The following is a 24,116-nucleotide window of genomic DNA, read 5'->3' on the forward strand; positions in this document are numbered from 1 at the left end:
CTAATGCTCACTTGAGGTAATTTTATTTTTATTTTGTTCAAATATTTTGATTTTACCACCTAGTTATACTGCATTAAGTGTAAAACAAAGGATTTGATAGACAGAAATATGTTATTATAGTAATTATGATAGAAAAACTATGCCCTCTGGGGGCGTTTTACCCCTCAGCGTAGGGGGCGTTTTACCCCACAAGCTATGACTTTAAAAAAAAAGTTTAATTTTTAAAATATAATTATATTCCTTATGAATAACATATCCTCTCAAACTCCAGACTTCACTATTCATCTATCATCACTGTGATATCCGGCAGAACAATATTTTCTTAAACACTTGTTTACTAATATCTGAAAATTAAAGCGTTTACCATGTAATCCTCTTCTCTTCAAATACGTCGCTGTTGTCAGCTTCTCCAAGGAGATTTGTTTATCCCCGTTGTCAAACGTAGTGCATAGCAACAGTGAAAATGTTTCTTGACTTCCTCTAGTTGTTATTTTGGGAAAAACAGGTGGGGGGGGGGGGGGGGGGGGGCTTTTTCCCCCACTCTACCCTAACATGCATTAACCAAACTAAAATAACAATTACAAAATACTAAATTATTTTTATATAAAGGGATAGTTCACCAAAAAATGAAAATTAATTTACTCACCCTCACGTTTCAAACCTATGAATTCCACATTTCTATGTTCTGCTGAATACAAAGATGTTTAAAAAAAATTTTTTTGTAACCAAGCAGGTCTCGCCTCCCATTAACTACCATTGTAGGGAAAAATGATTATGGTAGTTAATGGGAGGTGAGAACTGCTTGGTTACAAACATTCTTATAGGGTCTTTTCTGACCCCAAGGGACGTTTGCTCAAAAACTCTCTAAATCTACAAATAAAAAAAAATTAATTGGACTGATATCTGTTTTTATGTTCATGTGACAAAAAAAGTCACACTCAGGCCGCTTAGAAAATGGACAAAATTCATCCTCAAAAACAACACAGAACACACATACAGAAATGAAGTGACACACTTCCAACAATGCATAAAACATCCACAATGCAAAATGATCATGCGCGCACACACACACACACACACACACACACACGAATATTTGTTTAATTTGTTATTCCTGTTCAGTTCATAGCATTTTGATGTTCATGTTGTGTATTTTTTACTCAATATGTAATATAACTTAATTTCTGTAAATTTTTGTTCTGTTACAGTTAGTAACTGAAGTGTACATTAAATTTGTAGAATTATAAGAAAAGCAGATGTTTGAAATAAAATGATAAACTCTAAAGACTCTAAAGACTTTAATTCTAATCAATGTAACATTGAAAAAAAAATTTTTTTTCAGTCCAAAAAAAATACTAAACTTTGACAAAATTAATTAATTTTAATTGTTATAATTGTGATTTCATAACATTTAGATATGAATCCAATTGAAAAATACTTGTGAAAGATGTCTTTCAGTCAGTCAAATAGCAAACAGTGGAGCTCTGCAGCCATTTACTGGTAAAAGTCTTTTTTATTATTATTATAAAACTGTATTTTCCAAAGGATGGGCAAAAATCTTACACTAAACAATTTCAAATTATCCATGTTATCCCCACGAATGAAAGTTAGAAATTTGGGTCTTTTATAAAGTTAATTTTACATAAACTAATTTTGTGTGAAAATCCATTGAAAAAAACTGTTTTAATTTATTTATATAAATTAAACAATTTTTATAAATACTCCAAAAACTGCACAGATGTTGAGTATAAACATTAATAAATAGAGTAAAATTACAATTTTGTTACAAAATTACATTTTGTTGCCTGGGGTCTGTGGAGACCCCTAAGACCCTAAGTGTAATTCCCAAATTGAAGAGGGTTATACAAGGGTTAAACATCTTTATGTTCAGCAAAACATAGAAAGGTATACAGGTTTGAAACATGAGGGTGAGTAAATGACGACAATTTTCATTTTTGGGTGAACTAACCCTTAAACACATTAAAGTAGTTATTTTGTTTGTAATTTTTTGTAACCATCACCAACAGCTCTTCCTGGAGAGTGATTCAGGTGTTCTGCCATTGCTGCATCAATCTCAGAGTCCACCTATTCACAGCATCTGAGGGAAGAGAATATATTTATTTTTAAAATAACAGGAAAATTGAGGTAAATGACATGCACTTATTTTCAAAATGTATTGAAAAAATTATCCTACAGCTCAATTAAAAAACAAACAAAAAAACATGGAACAAGATGAATGAATCATGAGTTAAACATTAGAAAAAGGTAATCAACATGCATTAAATTTTATTTTACTCTATAAAAGATGTTCTGCTCTAAATGGGTGTTAGATTAGTGGGGGATGGAAGCATTACTTTCTGAAAGAAACTCTCAAAAGGCTACATTAATAGGTTACAGTAATAACTTGTACTGTATGATTAAACGTACTGTGTAAGTTGAAAGTAAGGTTTAGCCTACTAGCTAATTCTAGCCAAAACGCAAATTAATTCTCTGTTGACAATGTGGGCATCATTTCTTTCGGTTTCTTCATGTTAAACTAGTAAAACTCAAGTAAATTAATCAAATACTACAAAATGTACTTACCCAACAGTAGATTTTTAATAATATATTATCGAAACAACTCTCTCCTCAAGTCCTCTTCTCCTCGTGGTTGTTGAAAGGAACGGGAGTCGGGAAAACACATGAACGCTATCTCGCGAGATAATCTATAATATCGCGGGATTTCAAAATATCGCTAGAAAAGGGTGGTAAAACACATTCTTTTGAAGGCTTGATTGTGTTTGTGGGGTGCACCGTAATGTGTTCATACTTCGTTTTTAAAAAAATTGCATTATTTTTCATATATTTGACCTTTATTCTACACTGCTCTGTCCCTCCTTGTAAAACGATTTGATGGTTTCCGGGTTGTATGAAGTCAGTCCCTCAAAAATACGCAATGGGCTCAGATTGGTTAGCTGGCCCAGTGTGTTGTGTTGTGATTCGCCAAACGCAGTTCTTGTTGTTTATGCTCAAGCAGCAACATTACACGCTAGCTAAAGTTAGAATAGTGAAAACATGGTTTACCACCCCTTTAATATCTTTTGTTACTACATCTTGGCAGCACAGTTCCAGTCAGACGTAATGGTGACAGGATATATTACTGTTTTACATATGTATATAGCCTATGCATACATTCCATAAAAATAATAACAAATACATAAAACGGGTTGAAATAATGACTCAAATGCAGTGGGTTCACATTCACAATCACTTAACCACACAGGGCACTTTGTGATAATAATTTATTTAAACAAAATAAATTAAATACAGGAGCCATTCCACCGAATGGGTAACATTTCAGTCCCCAGGACATTATATATAGGCTAAATCTTGTATTTCATAAAGGTTTTTTTTTTTTATGAGTCTTGACTTGAAAATTGATGTGTACGGGACGTCAGTGGACCTGTGGACGTCTATTCACACAACCTTGACTAGACGTGTAAAGGACGTCAGTGGACGTCTATTCACAACCTCTTAAAAACTACTTGGGGCACTTCAATTAATTATTGCAGTATTAACCATGCAAGGTGTAAGCAGCTTCTGCATATTTCACAATGATTTCATAGAGGGTCATGATGGACTATAAATGCACGTGTAAAGGTCACAACGGATTCACAACAGGGTATATATTGAACTATACGTAGCTAAAAGTCAAAGTAACTATTATACATGCAACCGGAGAGAACTGTAGACATGTACAAATGTATCTGAGTGCATTTTTAAGAAATGTTCTGTGTTACATACTTTTACCGATTTATGTCGTCCTACCGTGACTATTTTTGGCCAGGGACACGACGTTCTGCTCTCCTGCACTCCATTCACGATTTTACAGCGCTCTATATGTTAGGATGACAAAAAGATTTAAAAGTAAAAAGTTTGTCAGGTCTAACAGTGCTCGTCAATGTCAAAATGATTGAGATGGCCAATCAAATCAAAGTAGGCAGGGTTTATGTTTTCTTTTGGCTCATGCACCACAGTCTTCACACAGACAAGCGCGTCAATCTAACGTTTAATGTCATTGCGGGGATATCTATTCTTTCCGATGAAATCACAAAATCATAATCATCCCAATAATCAAACTACACGCAACAGCACAAATACATACCATAGATCAAAGATGCTTTTAAAACAGTGCTTTTCAGGTTTTTCAGGTACATAAATTGAATAAAGTAATCAAATATAAAATTTTGACAACACTAAACATAGCACATACTGAATCGTACCGAAAAGGTGACCCTAAACCGTGATAAAAACCTAACCGTGAGTAATGTGAATCGTTACACCCCTATAAAACTGCTATATACTATAAATTTAACTATTACATCTGACTAGAGGTCTACACGGGTCTTCCGAACCCGAAGAGACCCGTAATGTGAGTCATTACAGTCACCGCAGAAGCTCTGGTTGCCATAGAAACATGACGCGTTTGAGACTGCGCATGCGATTTAGCTGGAGCAACCTGAAATATTAGCTTTTTTACGCAATTTGAGCGTCATAGAAAACATTTATGTGACAGTTGACCTGAGATTTTTGCTGATTTGAATTGATATTATTTATATATGAGTACATTATTACTGTGCGCTTGCATTAAATCTGCGTTGCTTCTAACAGCTGAGAGAGAGAGAGAGAGAGAGAGAGAGAGAGATCGCTCGTGTTTTTTTCTTCTTTTTTTAAACCTAATTACCAGCTCACACTTTTCTTAACCTAATTTTACAAGTTGCAATACAAAAAACACACAAGCAGTGCTGACGGACTCTGATCACGGCCAGGTGTTCTCTGAGTCTGATCGACTCGGGTATTACACACAATGTTAAACAGACCCGGGACCCTAAGTAATAGATTTGGACCTGACCCAGACCCGACTGACCATTTAAAATATAGACATGAACCCGCACGGGTCCCGGGTCCACGGGTCTCGGGTAGTGATCGACCGATATATCAGGCCGATATTTGTGGTTTTTACGTGTATTGGCATCGGCCGATACAAGGCTGCTGCGTCTTGTATCACAGGATAGTTTTTTCCTGGCATTATTTACAGACAGGCATCCACAGGCAGCTCTGTGCTGCTGGAGACGCTGCAATTCATGTGCAAACCATCTGCATCGGTCGATCCCTAGTCTCGGGTGCTCCGTGTAGACCTCTACATCTGACCTTATATTATGCTTTACGAACGGATTCCACAAAAGGAAGAAAGTTAGGTTTAGCACAACATCAGGGCGAGTAAACGATGACAAAATGTTTAGTTTTCAAAGAAATCATGAAGAAATCATGAAGCTTCGAAGCGTTATGAATCAGTGAGTCGATTCAGCGGTTTGAATTGCCAAAGTCACGTGATTTCAGCAGTTTGGCGGTTTGACACGCGATCCGAATCATGATTCGACTCGCTGATTCATAACGCTTTGAAGCTTCATGATGCATTATTTTGAAAGCGGTCATCACTATATAAGTCGTTATTTAGGTTTTTTTTACGCACAAAAACTATTCTCGTCGCTTTATAAAGTTATTGTAGAACCACTGTAGTGAGATGGACTTTGTAACGACGTCTTTAGTACCTTTTAAGGGTCTTGAGAGTGAACCGTGCATTGTGCCAATGGAGGCCTTTATGAGCGATCGGATTTCAACTAAAATATCTTCCTTTGTGTTCCGAAGATGAACGGAGGTCTTACGGGTGTCGAACGACATGAGGGTAAGTAATTAATGACAGAATTTTCATCTTTGGGTGAACTAACACTTTAACTAATTAAAAAGTCAGAGTATCATATCGGAAGGGTTGATTCACTAACCACTGACAGTAACACTGAATTTCCAGCAAATGTTCTTCCCGCATCCGCTGCAGATCTTTAGTTGATAAACTCCAGTGTGGCTGGTTCTGGTGTTTTTGATGGTCAGAGATCCAGTTTGATGGTGCAGCTCCAGTCTGCCTCTGAATCTCACATCATCACCGTATGAAGTCTTACTGATGTCTCCCCTCATTCCAGAAGCTATAGTTTTATCTCCAAATCTCCACTCCACCTTTTCATCTCTTTCTATGTTAAAATCTGTGATTAGAATTAAACATTCTTCCAACGTCACTGACACTGTATTGGGACCGGACTCACCTGGAGAACAAACAGAGAAAGTTACTTGGATGAAACTGATCATTCACAGTAACGGATTCAACTCACATGTCACATGATATATTGATAAAATATAGTAACGAATCTTTATACAAACATGAGCAATATAAAATTTGATTTTATAAACACGTTGTTTACTAAATTAACTTGAGTCCCTGGACCCAAATTTAAAAACCAGCGTAAGACTGTAAGATGAGCTAAGGAACGACTACACCCGAGAAAACAAAATATGTTTTCAGGAAATTAACATTTGAACTCTCTCTTGTGCATTTAGCGTCCCCATCCGAGACGACATCACACTAACTTGATCAATTTACATGTCTTTCCTTCACTTCCTCTTCCCCCATCACTCCTCTTTAATTCACCCAAAATCTATATGGGTTAATGTGAACAAGTACTATACAGTTTTATACATGTTTGGTATCATTTGAAACGTCTCAGTGCGACTGGTACAAAGGTCTCATTCTCACAGGAGTAAACCAAAAGATAACGAAGGTTTTAAGAGTTTAGAGATATTTTGCTTATTGTGATGGGTGTGTCCTCTGCCAATCGGTCTTTACCTCCTGTCCTCAATAAGGTGAAAACTACAGGTCTGGAGACTTGATTTATGCAAATTCCCATTGTGAACACATGTTTACATTTGAAAGAGGTTTCTGTCTTGTTCTGGTATTTAAGGGATGTTGCAGAAGGGTCAGGGCGCAAACCTTTATATAGGTCAGCCGTAATGCTGAGTGTCTTCTAGAAAATGTTATGATTTTTTTTTTAGAAGTCAGGTGTACATTTCTTACTCTTTGCTTCAGCGCATTTGATGTTATGTATTGATTATCTTTGAATTGATCTATGTAATTGGCATGATACATTTACCTGACTAATTATAAATTGTTACACTGATTTATTCTGACTTACTCTGGAATTATTAACCAGACTGATGTTTTAGAGCTCAGACTAACACATTGGCATTAGTTACGTATACTTAAGACTGTAGGGGTTATAGGGCCCTATGAAATCCGTTTTAATTTTTCCAAAAATTCCGTTTGATTTTTTCAAATTCCGTTTTTTCCGTTTTAAATTTTCAACCTGGCATATGCCGCCTGGCATCACCTGTCAATCACTTGGATCAACGATACGGTGACCAGACGTCCCCGTTTCCCGGTGACAGTCCCGGTTTTTAATGTTCTGTCCCCGACTGGAGTTGTCCCCGGAAATGTCCCCGTTTTACAGCTCGTTCCAAACAACCCGCAGATATATTGGAAAAAAGCGCCCAACCAGCACACAGCTGCTACGCTGACTCTACTTGGTCACGCACACGCGCCGCCTGCTACTCCTTCATGAAGTACGTACCGAGTCGAGAGCAGACAGAGCGCCATTATCGTCAAATATTAAAAGAAACCTTGTTGTCGCTTTCAAGGTAGTAACATACTATTTGTTTTTAATTTAAAGTATTATTGTATGTGCTTTATAACAGAGCCTCAACAGGGTGCAGGATTGTTTTGTCCCCAAAAGTTCCGCAGTCACAACACAGTGATTACCACACATCTGAACTATAACTTAAATATAAAAACCCTAACCCCAAACAATTACAATACAATACATGTGCAGAATACATATACTTTCTGCTTAAAATAATCCTAAAATGCTAAATAACAAGACCAATTAAGGACAGTAATAATTATTTTCAAGCATAGACGTAACAAAACTTTTGAAGTAAAAAAAGTAATTTATATAGCATAAACTTAAATACAATTATAAAATGTTACACTATTTGTTGAATAGTTTTATTGTTATAGTGTTTTTGTTAAGTCATGTTACAATATTGTTTTGAACTGCTTATTTACAATGGTTAGCTTACCAATAACTGTTTTCATTGTTTGTTTGTCTTTTGTGTTTTTTTTATTGTATTAAATCCAGACCAAAAATCCTAATAATCAAACTAAATCCTAATACCTATTAATTTTAATAATATACTAATATAATAGGACCCCACAGCAACAAAAAAAACATTCAAACATGTATTGTCCCGGTTTTTTAATTAAAATATAAAAGATTTGAGTGATATTTTGACCACTCAAATAGGAAATGTCCCTGGTTTCCATTTCAGAAATATGGTCACTGTTTTCACTACATTAGTTTGAATCACTACATTTTAGTGATGAGAAATATTTGCAATAAATTTAGTGATGGATTATTATCATTTAAAATGTTTGAAATAGTTTATTTTTTTCAAATGTTTGAATTTTTTAAGTGTTTATCTGTTCCAAAGTGTAATAAATCAGACACTGATGGCACAGTGCTGTTTTAAGTCTTTTTTTTCCAACCAAAAATGCTTTGCGCTGGTTAGGGGGTACTTGGCTGAAAAAATATTTCACAGGGGGTACATCACTGAAAAAAGGTTGAGAACCACTGGTATAGCCTATACGAGTTTCCTATTTGGACATTAACTGTCTGTCAAGTCATATTTACAGCTGGGAAACTAGAGATCATTTTGATGCCAGAGTTTGAACCTGGTGTCCTTTTTTAAATACTGTCCTTCAATAAAGTTGAAATTTAAAGACAACTCACAACACATGAAAACGCTGATTTTCTTGTACAAGGTCCTGCTGTTGCTGCTGCTGATCTGTAGTTTATAAGGTCCAGTTGTGATGTTGCTGATGGTCAGAGATCCAGTGTTCTTGTCCAGCTTCAGTCTGTCTCTGAATCTCTCGTCGGCATCAGTGTATGTCGTCTCTCCGGTCTCTCCAGTCAGTTGAGCTATGAGATTTTCTTGATCTCCAAACATCCACAGGATCAGATCATCTCTCTGTACTTCAGTATCAAGGTTTAGAGTCACATCTTTTCCCTTCATCCCCAATATCTTCAACACTGTCACAGTGTGACAGCAGCACAAAGAACAAGAGAAACACAGAGAAAAAGTTTCCTTTATACAAGTGTGTGTGCGCGCGCATGTGAACATCAGAGTTTGACAATACTACACAAAGATCATTCAGATAGTGATTTAAAATCAGCCCTACTGGCTGTCTTCTCACACAGAAACTTCATATTACTGTCTCAAAGACCATACATCTAGATGGGAAGAATGTAACATTTTGCTTTATTTACAGACTTTTTTCTATACAGGCTTTCTTTACATACTATCTAAATAATAGCTGATTGAAATGGAGGTAAGGCAGCAACAGAACATTATTTGGCAATGCAGTTCAGTGGGAGATTTTGAAACTTTAATCTTATGGTGCGTTCAGACTTGGAAGTTTTGGTTTGAATTAACTGCAGAAAAACAGAAAGTCTTGAGAGACTCACCTCTGACAGCAACATTGAATCTCATGATTTTGGTCATTTTGCTGCTGATGAGCTTCAGTGTATAGACTCCTGCGTGTTCAGTTGTGACGTTTCTGATGGTCAGTGATCCAGTCTTCTCGTCCAGCTGCAGTCTGTCTCTGAATCTCCCATCAGCAACATCATATGCTGAGACCTTTCCAATCCCTCCTTTGATTTCAGCTATGAGAGAGTTGTCATCTCCAAACAGCCACAGTACCTGATCTTTTCTTCGTATTACAGCATTAGTAGTCAGAGTGACAGGCTCTCCCTCCCTGGTTGACACTTTCTTCACTATCATAGTAACACATAGAAACAGAAATTAGGAGATGATGTGACATGCTAGTCAGTAAAGCTTTATTGAGTATGTGTGTGTACTGGTATTGGTAAGAACAATTGATAAAAATATTTTTTAACAAATACAACATTCACACTGATGAACCAAAACATTGTGAACAGTGAAGCGAATATCACTGATCATTTCCTAACAAGGCCACATATTAAGGTCTGAGTAGATTAGATGGTAAGCAAACAATCTGTTCTTGTAATGGCAAGCAGGGTGGGGTAGAGAGCTGTGAGAACCTACACCAGTCTCGAGTGTCTTACGGAGGAGCTCCGGATTGATAAAGGGAGGAGTGACAACAGTGAAGGATGAGAGAGGTTAATGTGTGTGCGCGGGGTGGTTGTGCTGGAGAGATTGAGCAACAGGTGGGATGGAGAGCTCGCTGTCGTGCTCCTGGGTCAAGGTGGGGTGGCTGCCGTCCATGAGGGGACGGAGAAGTTGCTGCCATTCGCCGGAGGCCAGGCCAGGCCTGCTGCCGTCCACCATAATGGGGAGAAGCAGGCTACCGAGGCAACAGGGCGGCTGCCGAGCCGCCGTAGCGGAGAAGCCATCGCTGCCCGCCAGGAGGTGAAGGATTATCGAGCCGTCCACCAAGCATCTTGTCTGGCTATCACCAGACCATGCTCAATTTAAGATTGAACATTGGTCCGGGGAGTCTGCTGTGTATTTTCTACAGCACAAGAGGCGTGATCAGCAAGCATAAATTAAATGACTCTGTACGCAATTGGATAGTCCTTCAACCAATCAGACCACAAGAGGCGTGATCAACGGGCAACGACCCATCGCTTCTCTATCCGTCATTGTGTTAAAGTGCGCCAGGTGGATAAGCCAGTCTGTGATTGGTTCCCGCAAAAGTGTAACAGAAGCAGTAGAAATGAATGTACAGGTTTCCAGACTGAGTTGCAGGGCAAAATCAAATCGCAGACAGATCAGGCTGGGCTTACCCAGTCTACCAAGCATCCATTACCATCACATGGCACCGCGAGTGAGAGCCTCTCGGCTGGTTGAGGCCCGAACACCAGTGTGTTCGAGGACCAGACCAAGATTTTTATATTTTCCCCTCTCGTCTGCGGTTGCTGTGAATGCGAGGGGCGATAGGGGTATGTGGCAAACAGGGCAAGGCCGAGAGTCATGAGAACGGAGCGAGGCCAGTAACTTAAATGTTGGATGCAGGAGAAATGGGCAGGAATAAAGATTCAAGCGAATTTGACAAGGGCCAAATTGTTATGGCATGGCGACTGGGTCAGAGTATCTCTGAAATGGCAAGAAGGTGGAGTGAGTGTGATGCTCTGGTCAATGTACTACTCGGTCCAGCCATTTATGTGGATGTAAATTTGACATCTACCTAGATTTGCCACCTACCAAAACATTGTTGGAGACCAGGTACACCCCTTCATGACAACGGTGGAAGTGGCCTCTTTCAGCAGGATAATGTACCCTACCACACTGCACACATTGTTCAGGAATGGGTTGAGGAACATGATGAAGAGTTCATGGTGTTGCCCTGGTCTCCAAATATATGCCCAGATCTCAATCAAATTAAGTAACAATTGTATTGCTGGACCAACAAGTTTATCCACAGTGGCTCCACCGCGCAACCTACAGGACTCAAAGGATCTGCTGCTAATATCTTGGTGCCAGAGACCAAAGACACCTTCAGGGCTCTTGTATAGTCGAGGCCTTGGTCGGTTGGCGCTGTTTTGGCAGCATGTGGAAGGCCAACAGCATTTCAGACAGTCATAATGTTTTGGCTCATCGGTACATGTGTGTGCATTATGATTAACTGGACCAGTAATTTCCTGTACTGCATCAATTTATAGTTTTGTACACCATAAAATTGAATAACTTGAGGAAAATACAAAACGAATGACAAAATACAATAACTCAATGAGCACCTTTAACCAGTGTTGGGGGTAACGCATTACAAGTAACTTGAGTTACGTAATAATATTACTTTTTCCAAGTAACTAGTAAAGTAACGCATTACTTTTCAAATTTACAACAAAATATCTGAGTTACTTTTTCACATTAATTTGACTGACAGCTCTCCTGCCCCCATGTTGAGAAAAATAAGTGCAGAGGCGTGTGTGTGAACATGAGGGTTATTGTAGTTCTAGACTAAATGTGAGCATTTACTCATCTCACTTGCACAATAAAGATTCTGTACTCCTCAAAATGAATAAAATCAGTCAAATGCAAAATCAGAAAACTATGCAAACCTCCAATAATTAAATGTTAAATAAAACAACTATTTTTATGCATTTAATCTACTTTTATATTTAATTTACCAATGTCTTGCTGCTGACTTTTGATGATGAAAATTACAAGATTTTTTTGTTTTTATTGGTAAAACTTTTTTCTCCTGCGTCCTATTCTACCATTATCCAGAGCTGCGCCCTCTACTGTTCATGCGTCAATTTGCATTTTTACCTCAGCCTGGGGCTTATTTAAAAAAAAAATTATGAAGAGGTCTTTACAAAAATATTACTTTTTTGTTATAAAAAACAAAACAAAAACAAACCCAGCCCAGCTGAGAAAAAGTAACGCAAAAGTAACGTAACGCATTACTTTTCTTAAAAAGTAACTAAGTAACTCAATTAGTTACATTTTAAGGGAGTAACGCAATATTGTAATGCATTACTTCTCAAAGTAACTTTCCCCAACACTGCCTTTAACTATTAAAATAAAATGTTGTAATAAAGATAAATAAACAAATACTCACCATTTATAGCAACTTTGAATCTCTTGTTTGTGGTTCCTCTGCTGCTGTTCATCTGTAGTTTGTAAAGCCCAGAGTGTTCAGTTCTCGTGCCGTTGATGGTTAGAGATCCAGTCCTCTTGTCCACCTCCAGTCTGTCTTGGAATCTCCCATCAGTACCTTCATATGTTTCTCTGGTCTTTCCAGTCATCTGAGCTACGCGAGTGTCTTCATCTCCAAACGTCCACACGATCAGATCATCTTTCTTTATTTCAGTATCAGGGAATAAAGTGACCGGTACTCCCTCTTCCACTGATATCATTGTGACTTTGTGACACATAGAAAGAGAGAAACACAAAGAAATTGTTGCTATTAGATCAAAAGTGTGGATAATTTTTTATTTAGTCATTTGAGCTCTTTCTTGCAAAGCATGAACATTGTTTATTTTGTTGTGTACATTGGAAATGTATTATGTTGCGGGTGGCCCACAAAAAGATTAAAAAAAAAATAAATAAATTAAAACCAAACCAACAACAAAAGCAATATATAACGAACAACAGCATTGGATGGGATCTTAATACACAAAGGAAAACAAAGTATTAACCAGCCAGTCTATTTTAAGTCAAATATAATACAGAAAAATACATATACCCCCACATATCGCCTAGTCCCTTCATTAAAGGTTTACATTTCTCAGTAATCATTCGAGTCTTAATCTGTGCGTAACCACATCAAAATCTCCCTCACTGTATGTAACCATTTTGCAGGTGTCATGACATTTTCTTCTCTGGCTTAAAGGGATAGTTCACCCAAAAATGAAAATTCTGTCATCATTTACTCACCCTCAACTTGTTCAGAACCTGTATGAGTTTCTTTGTTCTGCTGAACACAAAAGAAGATATTTTGAAGTATGTTTGTAACAAAGCAGATAGAGCAACTATTGACTACCATAGTATTTTTTCCCTACTATGGTAGTCAATAGTTGCTCTATCTGCTTTGTTACAAACATTCTTCAAAATATCTTCTTTTGTGTTCAGCAAAACAAAGAAACTCACTGGTTAAACTAACTTGAAAAAAATTGAGCCAAAATACAGTTGTCCAATGAGTGTCTAGAATGGGACAATGCCAAAAGATACAGTTATGTGTAGCTATTTGTTCTCAGAATTAGATGGACATTTTTCGCAAGAAGTTCAAATGTACTGTATGCAATTATTAGGGAATAAGACCCAATGTTCCTCCGCAAGCAACTCGTAGTTTTATGCTTTAACCGGTAGAGGATCAAAAATTACAGTACATAGGGCCTGTCCAAATACCCACACTTACGGTCTTGGCCACTTGAAAGCGTGTGCACGTGACAGGAAGAAAGTGCAGAAGACTGTCCCATGTCTTAAAAATGCCAAAGCACAGTGCCCTAAATGCACACTAAACCCACACATAAGCGAAGCATATCCCATCATGTATCATGTTCAGGAACTCACATGCCCAGAAATCACAAGATGTTGAGGAAAACATTGCACAGGTCGTAAAAAAGTGTTGCACAATTTATTGGTACAAATTTGCAACTACCACTTATGCCGAGTTCACACTGCCCAATTTTATCAAAATGTGTAAATAAAGCTCTGTAAACATTTTTACAACACTTTCCATCAGGTAATCAAAAGTTCTACACACACTTGTTTTCTTCACGCCAACTTGAAAACTTGGGCCAAATACAGGCAATACGTCATGCAAGTAGACATTAGGGATGTGGCAGTGAGGACATTTTTCCACCGGTTAATCGATGTGTGCCAACACCAGTAATACCGGTTCAGGGGGGTAGTGTTGGAGTTTCTCCTCACCTTTAAATCTTTAATTCGCAGAGCGAAAGTAAAATGAGCATGGCCATTCAGGCATTCATAATAGTGTGGAGCAAAGTGAGTGTTTTCAATTAATACCTTTGGAAGTTGAGCTTCCATAGGAATGAACTGAAAACACTCGCTCTGCTCCGTGCCAATGGACTCACACCATTATGAATGGCCGTGTGCATTTTACTTTCACTTTAGAATTAGCGCCAATTCTGGGGCGGCAATAGCTTGAATAGTGTGAAGGGTGTGTATTATTCTTAATGAAAAACACAACAACAAAACAGTACAATGACAAACTCATTTAAAAGGTCCCATGGCATGAAATTTTCATTTTATGAGGTATTTCAACATTAATATGGGTTCCCCTAGCCTGAATATTGTCCCCAAGTGGATAGAAATGTTGATCGGTGTAAACCCGAGTTCTGGCTGTCTTTCTCTGCCTTTGAGAAAATGACAGGCCAGACTAGCCAATCCTGAAGTCTCCTGTTATGACGTCCACACAGGAACGGTTACCTCCCTTTCCTCCGCCCAGAGAATCTGGCACGCCCATGCAAGCGCCATATTTGTCCTGGAGAGATCAAGGCTTGTAAACGAGTGAACGCTGGCAGTTTCTCAGTGTTTGGATGTACAAATGAAAACAGAAGTCTTTTTTCAGTTCCTTCTGATCTGTGATCAGTGATTTCTTATGTGTAGCTAATTATTTATTATTCGTGCACACACTGCGGCTTCTCTCTCTCCCGACAGAACAGTGTTTTCGTGTTTTCTATCTTGTGAGTCAGTGTTTTTGTACGTCCTCGTCGCGTCTATCTGTTCTACAATGTGCATACAGTCATGAGTTTCTGCTCAACATGGGGAGACTCACATCTCTTTAAAGATAAACCTCACGCACGCCGAAGCTCGGGCTGCACTGACCGGTCGGCCTTCAACATCCCCGACCCCCAGTACTGCATCTGGCCCACAGCGGAGGCACCAAACGCGGCGCGAGATTAAGCAGAAGGGGGGTAAGCGTGAGGGTATCCGGCTAGGCTAGCCAGCTTTCCCCACAATAAACTGGATTACATTTGATTACTGCTGTTGTGTCTTTGTTTGTGCTGTGTACTCAATGCGCGTCACTGATGCTTTTCATATGATTGGAACATATCTAAAAATAATGCTATAATCAACACTTACTAACTCGTTCATCTCGCTGTAATGGTACATTGCATGTGTTACAAAGTTGGTAGAATAATAATGAAGGCGTGACTGGGACTCGTGTTTATTCAGAACTCTCAGATACAAACACAATAAACTCGCGCTGACAGACAGCGCTCTCACAACTCAGTAGTTACTATAAATAACTTTGTTAGCAATCGCTCCATCTCCGTGATGTCCGGTTCGCGAACGAATCATTCTTTTGAATCGGTTCTTTTTAGTGAACCGAACCAGTTCACCAAATCGGACTGAATCGTTCTAAACGGTTCGCGTCTCCAGTCAGCGCTGATCCATAATTTACTAAAGTTACTAACTTTCTGACATGAGTGACAGCCCCTCCAACTAGAAATAAACTAATAACCTGAAGTATATTCTAGTAACAGCAGTTCACTGAACTGAGACATGCTGAGAACTGATGTGAAGTGAACTCTGGTCCATCCGTCTCTCTGGCAGCAGCTGGTGCCTCGTAGACCTCGTTAAACCACGCCCCCTCCGCTCATTTCAAATGCAAAGATGTCAGCCAAACACAACAGTGGGCATTTTTACTGAAGTCTCACAGCAGACAAGCCCCTTGAAACAGGGCATTAAGCCACAGGGCAAACAGCAGTATAGAAAAAATGCCTTTTATTTCTAAATTATGACATTTTATGATGTAAAAATCATACTAACAATATAAGTACACATCAGGAAACATTATAAAATAATAGAAAAATGCCATGCCATGGGACCTTTAAATAGGCATTTTTACATTTCGCTTTGGCAATGCGTCAAAGGGGATCATTCTTTACAGATGATGGTATGTTTGGACAGAAGAGGAGACAAGAGTTCTTTATTAAACTCATAAAAAACAATAGAATATAAAATGCCACAACTTATCATAACACCTCATATGTGCCGCTCAAGTACAAGGTGCCTTCCTTGCCATCAATGCTTGGATAACACACGTGAACGTGAGTTCACGTCTCTTTCTATTAAAAATAATGGCGTGCGGTGGCTGGGATATACATAAACCTAACAACATCCGTAGCATAATTTTTGGAATGACTTCTCACGGGAAGAAAAAAAATGTTTTACGCATTAACATCAGTTAATGGAAACGCAGTCATTTTGCAATATATTCTTTTATCGACCTTTAGAAAATATCGCAAAAGTTTTGGGCAAATCTGTAATGGAAACGCGGCGAATGATGTAGTGGCAGGTAGGGCTGAAATGATTCATCGAGTTACTCGATTAACTCGATTACAAAAATTCCTCGAGGCAAAAATTCTGCCTCGAAGCCTCGTTAAATTCCTATGACGCGCACTATACGCGCAGGGATCTGATTCACATGGACCGCTGTTAAATGTTCAGGAAGCACACCATAGCGCGTGATACATTTTGAATTTAGTTTAGATTCTAGATGCCCAGAATCACTATAGTAACTGCATGTTTTACACAGTTTATGTAAGTTGATTACCATTCTTAAAGCTGCCACACACACACACACACACACACACACACACACACACACACACACACACACGGCGCGCGCAAGCCCCGAAGCCAGATCGCTTTCACTTTCGTCCTCATAAAGTTTGTCAAGTAAATGCTTTTAAAGCCTTGCCAGGTTGAACATTGAAGCGATTGTGCACTATTCAAAAACAACAATACGGAAAACTTATCCGTTCAGTGCTCAGCTTTTTTCTGTGACACGGAGAGTTGAGCCGTGTCACGTCTCTGACAACGCGCACGCCCTGAAGGCAGACCTCTTTTCACGTGAAGATCGCGCCCGGAGAGCTGCGCAGAAACGCAGTGTCAACGCCGTCCTGTGACTAAAGTAAAGTCACTAAAGTAGCTTAGAAACTCATCTCAACCGTTATAGGCATACATTTGAATACCTTTGAAGTAATTACAAACCACAGCTTCATAATGAATAGAGACGGAATGAGTAATTCACACACAATCACTCTCTCATTAATGCATCCAAATAAATGTAATGTAGGTCTACTACTGTGTTAATGTATCTGTATCTGATGTACAACAAACATAAATCTGCCCCATAAACAAAAACTGCTGAAAGTGATTCACTGTATACACCGGGACGTGATGTTGTGACGCGATTTTTCGAACGGATGCTTCACCTAAAATGCACCGCAGTGCAAGTGATGCAAGCCAAATGCAGCATTCTATTTAAAATTAATGTATGCATTTCTGCTGTACCAAACTGCAATGAAGCCACACACACACACACACACACACACACACACACACACACACACACACACACACACACACACACACACACACGTTGCTAGGTTACCATAGCAAATAGGCTCACCCCAGAAATTATATATTGTTTGTTAGTAGCCAAATGGTAAATGCTGCAGGTGTAGAAATCTACTTAAGATATTTACTTTGATGTCAGTGCTAGATTACAGCATGAAACCTGTTGTGCATATTAATAAATTAAATTGCTTTTCCTCTTCATTTTCGTTATGCATTTTTGTTTTGGTTGTTTAAAAACACAGAATTGTTTTATCCGATTAATCGATTGATTAAGTGCTAGATTAATCGATTACAAAAAAGAATCGATAGCTGCAGCCCTAGTGGCAGGTTATGGTGAAGTAGCTCTCAGCTGTTAAAGCGGTCCAGCAGTCTGTAGTTAGAGCAACTCTCTCAGTTTTGCTCAATTCTTTTAACAGCTGCTGCTTTCGTTCTTCATAGTGAGTTTCTACCAGTCTGGTGATGGTACGTCGTGATGGAATTTGATATGATGGTTCCAATAAATGTATCAGTTCTCGAAAAACATTGCCCTCAACAATACTTAAGGGCAGAATATCCAACTCAATGAACTTGCAGATCCCTTGGGTAATTTTCGCTGCTCGTTGTGCATCACAGCTCCGAGTCCGTGCAAACGCCGACTTGATGCTAGGTTGAGACTGAGAATGCACCGCCACCGACATTAACCAGGGACGGATGCACTTTGTTTAAGTGGTACATCATTTGAGTTGAGGCCTTATACACGGCATCGTAATGTTTGCAGTGAACTTCACCACACAGTGAAATTAATTTAATTGCTTCAAGACTCACACTATGCAACGCAATCTGCATTAGGCTAGATTAAAAAAAATGCATTAGATTAATCGTTAACAAATTAACATGATCGACGAAATTCTTAACGATCAATTATCGATCGTCGATTAATCATGCCCATCCCTAGCAGCAAGCCTAGTAGACAAGTGGCCAAGTGCAAAGACTGCAAGTGTGGGTATTTGGACAGGCCCATATTGTGTCTCAAGACTGACTCGATACTATCGCGTGGTGTAAAATGTGTTCTGAGTGACCTGCCACTCATGGCCGTCACTCAGAAGTACAAAAAAAAGTCAAATTGGACAGATAGTGAACAAATAAAGTGCTTCTCTTTATCCAACCAGATGAAGAAAACGGATGTGAAAAAAACGGATGTGAAGAAAACAGATGTGTTATACACAAAATCTGGCAATTTTACAGCGATTTATCATGCTTAATGAATGAAATAACTGCCAATGAAGACGTGATCATTATTATAGAAAGACTTGAGATACTCACTTCTAACAGTAACAATGAATCTTTGATTCGACGTCCCTCTGCTGCTGATGGTCTGTAGTTTATAGACTCCGATGTGTTTGGCTGTGACGTTTGTGATGGTCAGAGATCCAGTCGTCAAGTCCAGCTTCAGTCTGTCTCTGAATCTCCCATCAGCACCATCAAATGTTGTCATCTCTCTAGTCTCTCTTTTGATTTCAGCTATCCGAGTCTCTTGAGGTCCAAACATCCACAGTATCTGATCATCTCCCTGTATTTCAGCATCAGTCTTCAGAGTGACAGATTCTTCTTCCTTCACTGACACCGACTTTGTTTCATCTGTCGCAACAGCACATCAAAACAGAGAAATGAAGAGATTGTAAGTGAATGAGAAAAATGGACATGTCAGTAACACTGAGAAGATACTGCGATCTAATAATCGATCTCCATTTACAGTAATGTTGTACATCTAAATACTACAAATACTTACACATTTTACTTTCTTCATCTCCAGAGTCTTCATCTGTCTCAGCAACAGCTGAGAATTCTTCTAAAACAAATTAGATTTTAAGTGAGTTTGTAGATGAAGATAATGTGTGATTCTTCAATGTGCTCTTATAATCAAAATGTACAGTAAGCAGTGCAGTAAGTGATTTCTGAGAGATACTGTTAATATTTGAAATTGACACCCAAACAAACACACCCCTCTCTTTATTTATTTGGCAGGAAACCCTGCCAAAATAACACATATTTTACCCCTCAAATGCCATTTTTTTCCAGAGAACCCCCCCAGAAAGCTACTGGGCTTGTTTTTGGCTAGTTTTGAGTAGCAATTGGGCGGGTTTTGTTGTAAAAACTTGGCAACCCTGTCTGCCCGCACGCTGGAATAAGTAACGTTAGAAGAAAAAGATGAGTGTAAACGATCTTTGCCGGTGTTGTAAAAAAATAATTTAAGGATACATACGTCATACTCTCGCGCATGCATCGTGGTGCTTCGTGAGTTCACGTCAGAGGTCCAGACGGAAGACAAGAACTTGTTGAATAAAGTCGTAATTTAGATTTTTTTAGCGCACAAAAACTATTCTCATCGCTTCATAAAATTATTGTAGACCCACTGTAGTGAGATGGACTTTGTAATGACGTCTTTAGTACCTTTTATGTAGCCTGGATGCCAGCCGAACTTAGCCCCGCCCACAACATTTTTACTCGGGCAGTTCGGTCTGGACTTGATCCATAGAGAAGTAATTATGCCCGAACAGAAACTGTTCGGACCAATGAAATTGTCAGAGCGGGCTTTAGACGATGATGGACAGATGATAAACAGTAACGTAATCATCCACGTCATCAAAGGCGCTTGGGTTGAATTTGTTCTAATCCTAAACGGAGAACTTGTTCGTATATGCATTCACCTTCACTATTTCTCTCAGAAATTATGATCGTGTTGGTAAGTACTCTGTGTATCCTTAAATTCTTTTTTTTACAACACCGGCAAAGACCGTTTACACTCATCTTTTTCTTCTAACGTTAGGCTACTTATTCCGGCGTGCAGACAGGGTTGCCAAGTTTTTACAACAAAACCCGCCCAATAGCTAACGTTACTCAAAACTAGCCAAAAACAAGCCCAATAGCTTTTCGGGGGGGTTCTCCGGGAAAAAAAGGCATTTGGGGGGTAAAATATGTGTTATTTTGGCAGGGCTGCCTGCTAAAATTCGCATTCCTGGGTTTGTATATCACATAATTGGGGTCGCTTCAACCCGCGGACATGGCAACACAGTGCAGTTGAGTTCTGTTGACATTTGACAACTAAAGTTATGCGTCGCTCCGTTGCTCTGATTGGTTGTAGGTCTAACCAATTGAGGTCTTTCCTGGTTCGGTTGAAACACGCCCCATAATCACAGCCCAACGGAGCAGTATCAGACTCAAATTCTGACTAGAATTGAGTATGACGACGTCAGGCTACCTTTTATGGGTCTTGAGAGAGGAAATGTCATTGCTGCCAATGGAGACCTTTCTGAGCCATCGGATTTCAACACAATTATCTTAATTTGTGTTCCGAAGATGAACAAAGGTCTTACAGGTGTCCAACGACATGAGGGTAAGCAATTAATGACAGAATTTTCATTTTTGGGTGAATTAACCCTTTAAAGCGGGACCGAGCTCCTGCCTGATCGTAACCCTTCTCAGCCATTTCTCTTTCTACAGTCTTTCTACAAGTGTCCCGCTTGCTCACTCTCTCAGACTCCACCCCCATCATGAGTGGATGGATACACCCCCTACTACTGATTGACTACAAGAGTGTTGTGGTGCACGGTCAGGGGTGCATTTCCCAAAGCCAACTAGGGTCAACCAATGAAGTTGAATGTAACTTGCGACCATAGTTGGCTAAAGATGCTTTTGGGAACCGCACCCCTGATTGGCCCGATCCTCTTTGTTGTTTTTTTACTTATTTACACAGCCAGGACTGTGTGCAAAGAAAAAAATTTTTTCAGCATACTCCCACACACACACACACACACACACACACACACACACACACACACACACACACACACACACACACACACACACACACACACACACACACACACACACAGAACAGAACAGACATCTAGAAAATATTCACAAAATTGTTTGTTTGGCTGTCGATTTAAAAAGAAATCTCAAAAATCGCTTGTTGCTCCTTTAAATATGAATAACACTAATACAAATAACCAGATATTATCTGATAGATCAACTCACTTAGTGTTAAAAAGAAGCAGCATCAAAGTATAAAAACACAAGTGCAGCGCCATCTTCAGGGTTTCTGTGTTAAAGTCTGAAAGAATAAGCTGAATAAAGCGCAAACACAAGTCAGACAGCACATGTTAAACTCAAAACAGCCACAGCAGAAATACAGGAATTAGTATATTATATTATATTAATTATTGTATATTAAAGGGTTAGTTCACCCAAAAATGAAAATTCTGTCATTAATTACTCACCCTCATGTCGTTCGACACCCGTAAGACCTCCGTTCATATTCGGAACACAAATGAAGATATTTTTGTTGAAAGCTGATGGCTGAGAAAGGCTTCAGATAGGCCTCCTTATGCATTCAGTACATTTACACTCCCAAGACCGATAAAAGGCACTTAAAACGTCGTTACAAAGTCCATCTCACCACAGTGACTCTACAATAATTTTACGAAGCGACGACAATAGTTTTTGTGTGAAAAATAATCAAAATAACACCTTTATCCAACTTGTTATTGTCTTCCGTGTGTGCCTCCACGACGCATGCGCGAGAATATGACGCAGATCCGGCGTTCGGACACATGACCCAGAAGTGATTTGTTTACAAGCAGAGGAAGACGCGCGTGTCTAAGCTGTTGGATTCTACATTGATCGTGCTTTAGGTCTCGGCGTAGTTCTCAAAATGGGGCTTAAGTGTGCATTTCATGGATTCCCGAACGCTGGCGCTAAGTCATATTCTCGCGCATGCGTCGTGGAGGCACACACGGAAGACAAGAACAAGTTGGATAAAGGTGTTTAGATTTTTTTTTTGCGCACAAAAACTATTGTTGTCGCATCGTAAAATTATTGTAGAGCCACTGTGGTGAGATGGACTTTGTAACAACGTTTTAAGTGCCTTTTATGGGTCTTGGGAGTGTAAATGTACTGAATGCCAATGGAGGCCTATCTGAAGCTGATGGCCTTTCTCAGCCATCAGCTTTCAACTAAAATATCTTCATTTGTGTTCCGAAGATGAACGGAGGTCTTACTGGTGTCGAACGACATGAGGGTGAGTAATTAATGACAGAATTTTCATTTTTGGGTGAACTAACCCTTTAATGCAGCTCAATACTGGACAATCACACACTTCATTAATTAGTGCACTAAACAAATCCCAAACAGAACATGTGGTAAAAAGAAATAGAAATATTAAATATGAAAACTACATTAGATCTCTACTGTCAGATCTTTTTTCTCGCTGTATCAGCTTGAATACTTACGTGTTTGTACTTGCTGTTCAACGTCTTGTCAGTCAGCACATAGAAACAGAGAAGGAAGAGATAATGAGCAGATGTCAGTAACACTGCAGGATTGAGAAGATACGGTATGATTTATCATGTTACTTCCTCATCATCACCATTATTGAACTCATTTGAAAGCTTTATGTGCAGTTTAAATGGTTATTTGCTGAAAATCTTGCTCTTTGCTGTAATGATCAAATACTATTCTTAATAATCAACCTTCACTATAAAACAGGCAAAAACGGTTTCTATCAACTATCGTGGCATTAAAAAAAAAAGAGCTCCGGATGACATTTCTGACTTTTAAGCTGATTTTTTGCTTCAACTATCCCTTTAAGTGCGCATAAACAACTCAAACTAATGACCAGATAAGATGTGATAGATTCATTGACTCGCATGAAATCAGTGACATTTACAGCAGACGTACAAACACTCTCAACATCATTCTCTTAGTTTTCAAATACATCTGTGAGGCGTTAGGCAGTCCCGATACAATTCAAAATGGCCACAGAAGACAGCAGGAATATGATTTAAGGCCAACTTGTGCAATCACAGACATCATTAAAGGGTTATTTCACTTCAGAATTAAAATTCATTTAAAAATCAATTAAAATTCATTCATCCAAGATGTTAATGCCTTTCTTTCTTCAGTCGAAAAAACATCCCAGGATTTTTCTCCATATAGTTGACTTCACCGGCAACTAGGGCTGGACGATTAATCGAAAACGAATCAAAAAACGAAATTTAGAACCTCTAACCGACGTAATTTTCCCATGTCGGTTATTTCGGTTTTAGTCACGTGACTCTGCCCCGTCAGTCACATCAAGTGCAGTTTGCAGGCACACAGAAAGATGCAGGAATCAGGAGCAGTTATCTTTGTTTATAGATGCTCAGAATGACTATGGTAATTGCATGTTTTACACAGTTTATACATGCAAGTGAATCACCGTTCTTATATGCGCTGATACACACACAGAGACGGCACACGCAAGCCCCGAAGCCAGATCACCTTCACTTGCG

General features: G+C 39.0%; 1 protein-coding gene across 1 annotated transcript in view; it reads right to left on the reverse strand.

Moving 5' to 3' along the window:
• Positions 1–3,264: 3,264 nt before the first annotated feature.
• Positions 3,265–24,116, reverse strand: part of LOC307120341 (uncharacterized protein) — a 35,883-nt gene continuing 15,031 nt past the window's right edge. The window contains exons 4-10 of the mRNA XM_079807341.1: positions 23,076–23,099; positions 19,574–19,633; positions 19,108–19,422; positions 12,530–12,832; positions 9,450–9,758; positions 8,715–9,014; positions 3,265–6,137 (exon numbers count right to left, since the gene is read on the reverse strand). Coding sequence (XP_079663467.1) covers positions 5,818–6,137; positions 8,715–9,014; positions 9,450–9,758; positions 12,530–12,832; positions 19,108–19,422; positions 19,574–19,633; positions 23,076–23,099 — 1,631 coding nt within the window. The 3' untranslated portion in view covers positions 3,265–5,817. The remainder of the gene's footprint in view (positions 6,138–8,714; positions 9,015–9,449; positions 9,759–12,529; positions 12,833–19,107; positions 19,423–19,573; positions 19,634–23,075; positions 23,100–24,116) is intronic.

Source organism: Gobio gobio, assembly GCF_949357685.1.
Source record: "Gobio gobio genome assembly, chromosome: 24".
NCBI lineage: Eukaryota > Metazoa > Chordata > Actinopteri > Cypriniformes > Gobionidae > Gobio > Gobio gobio.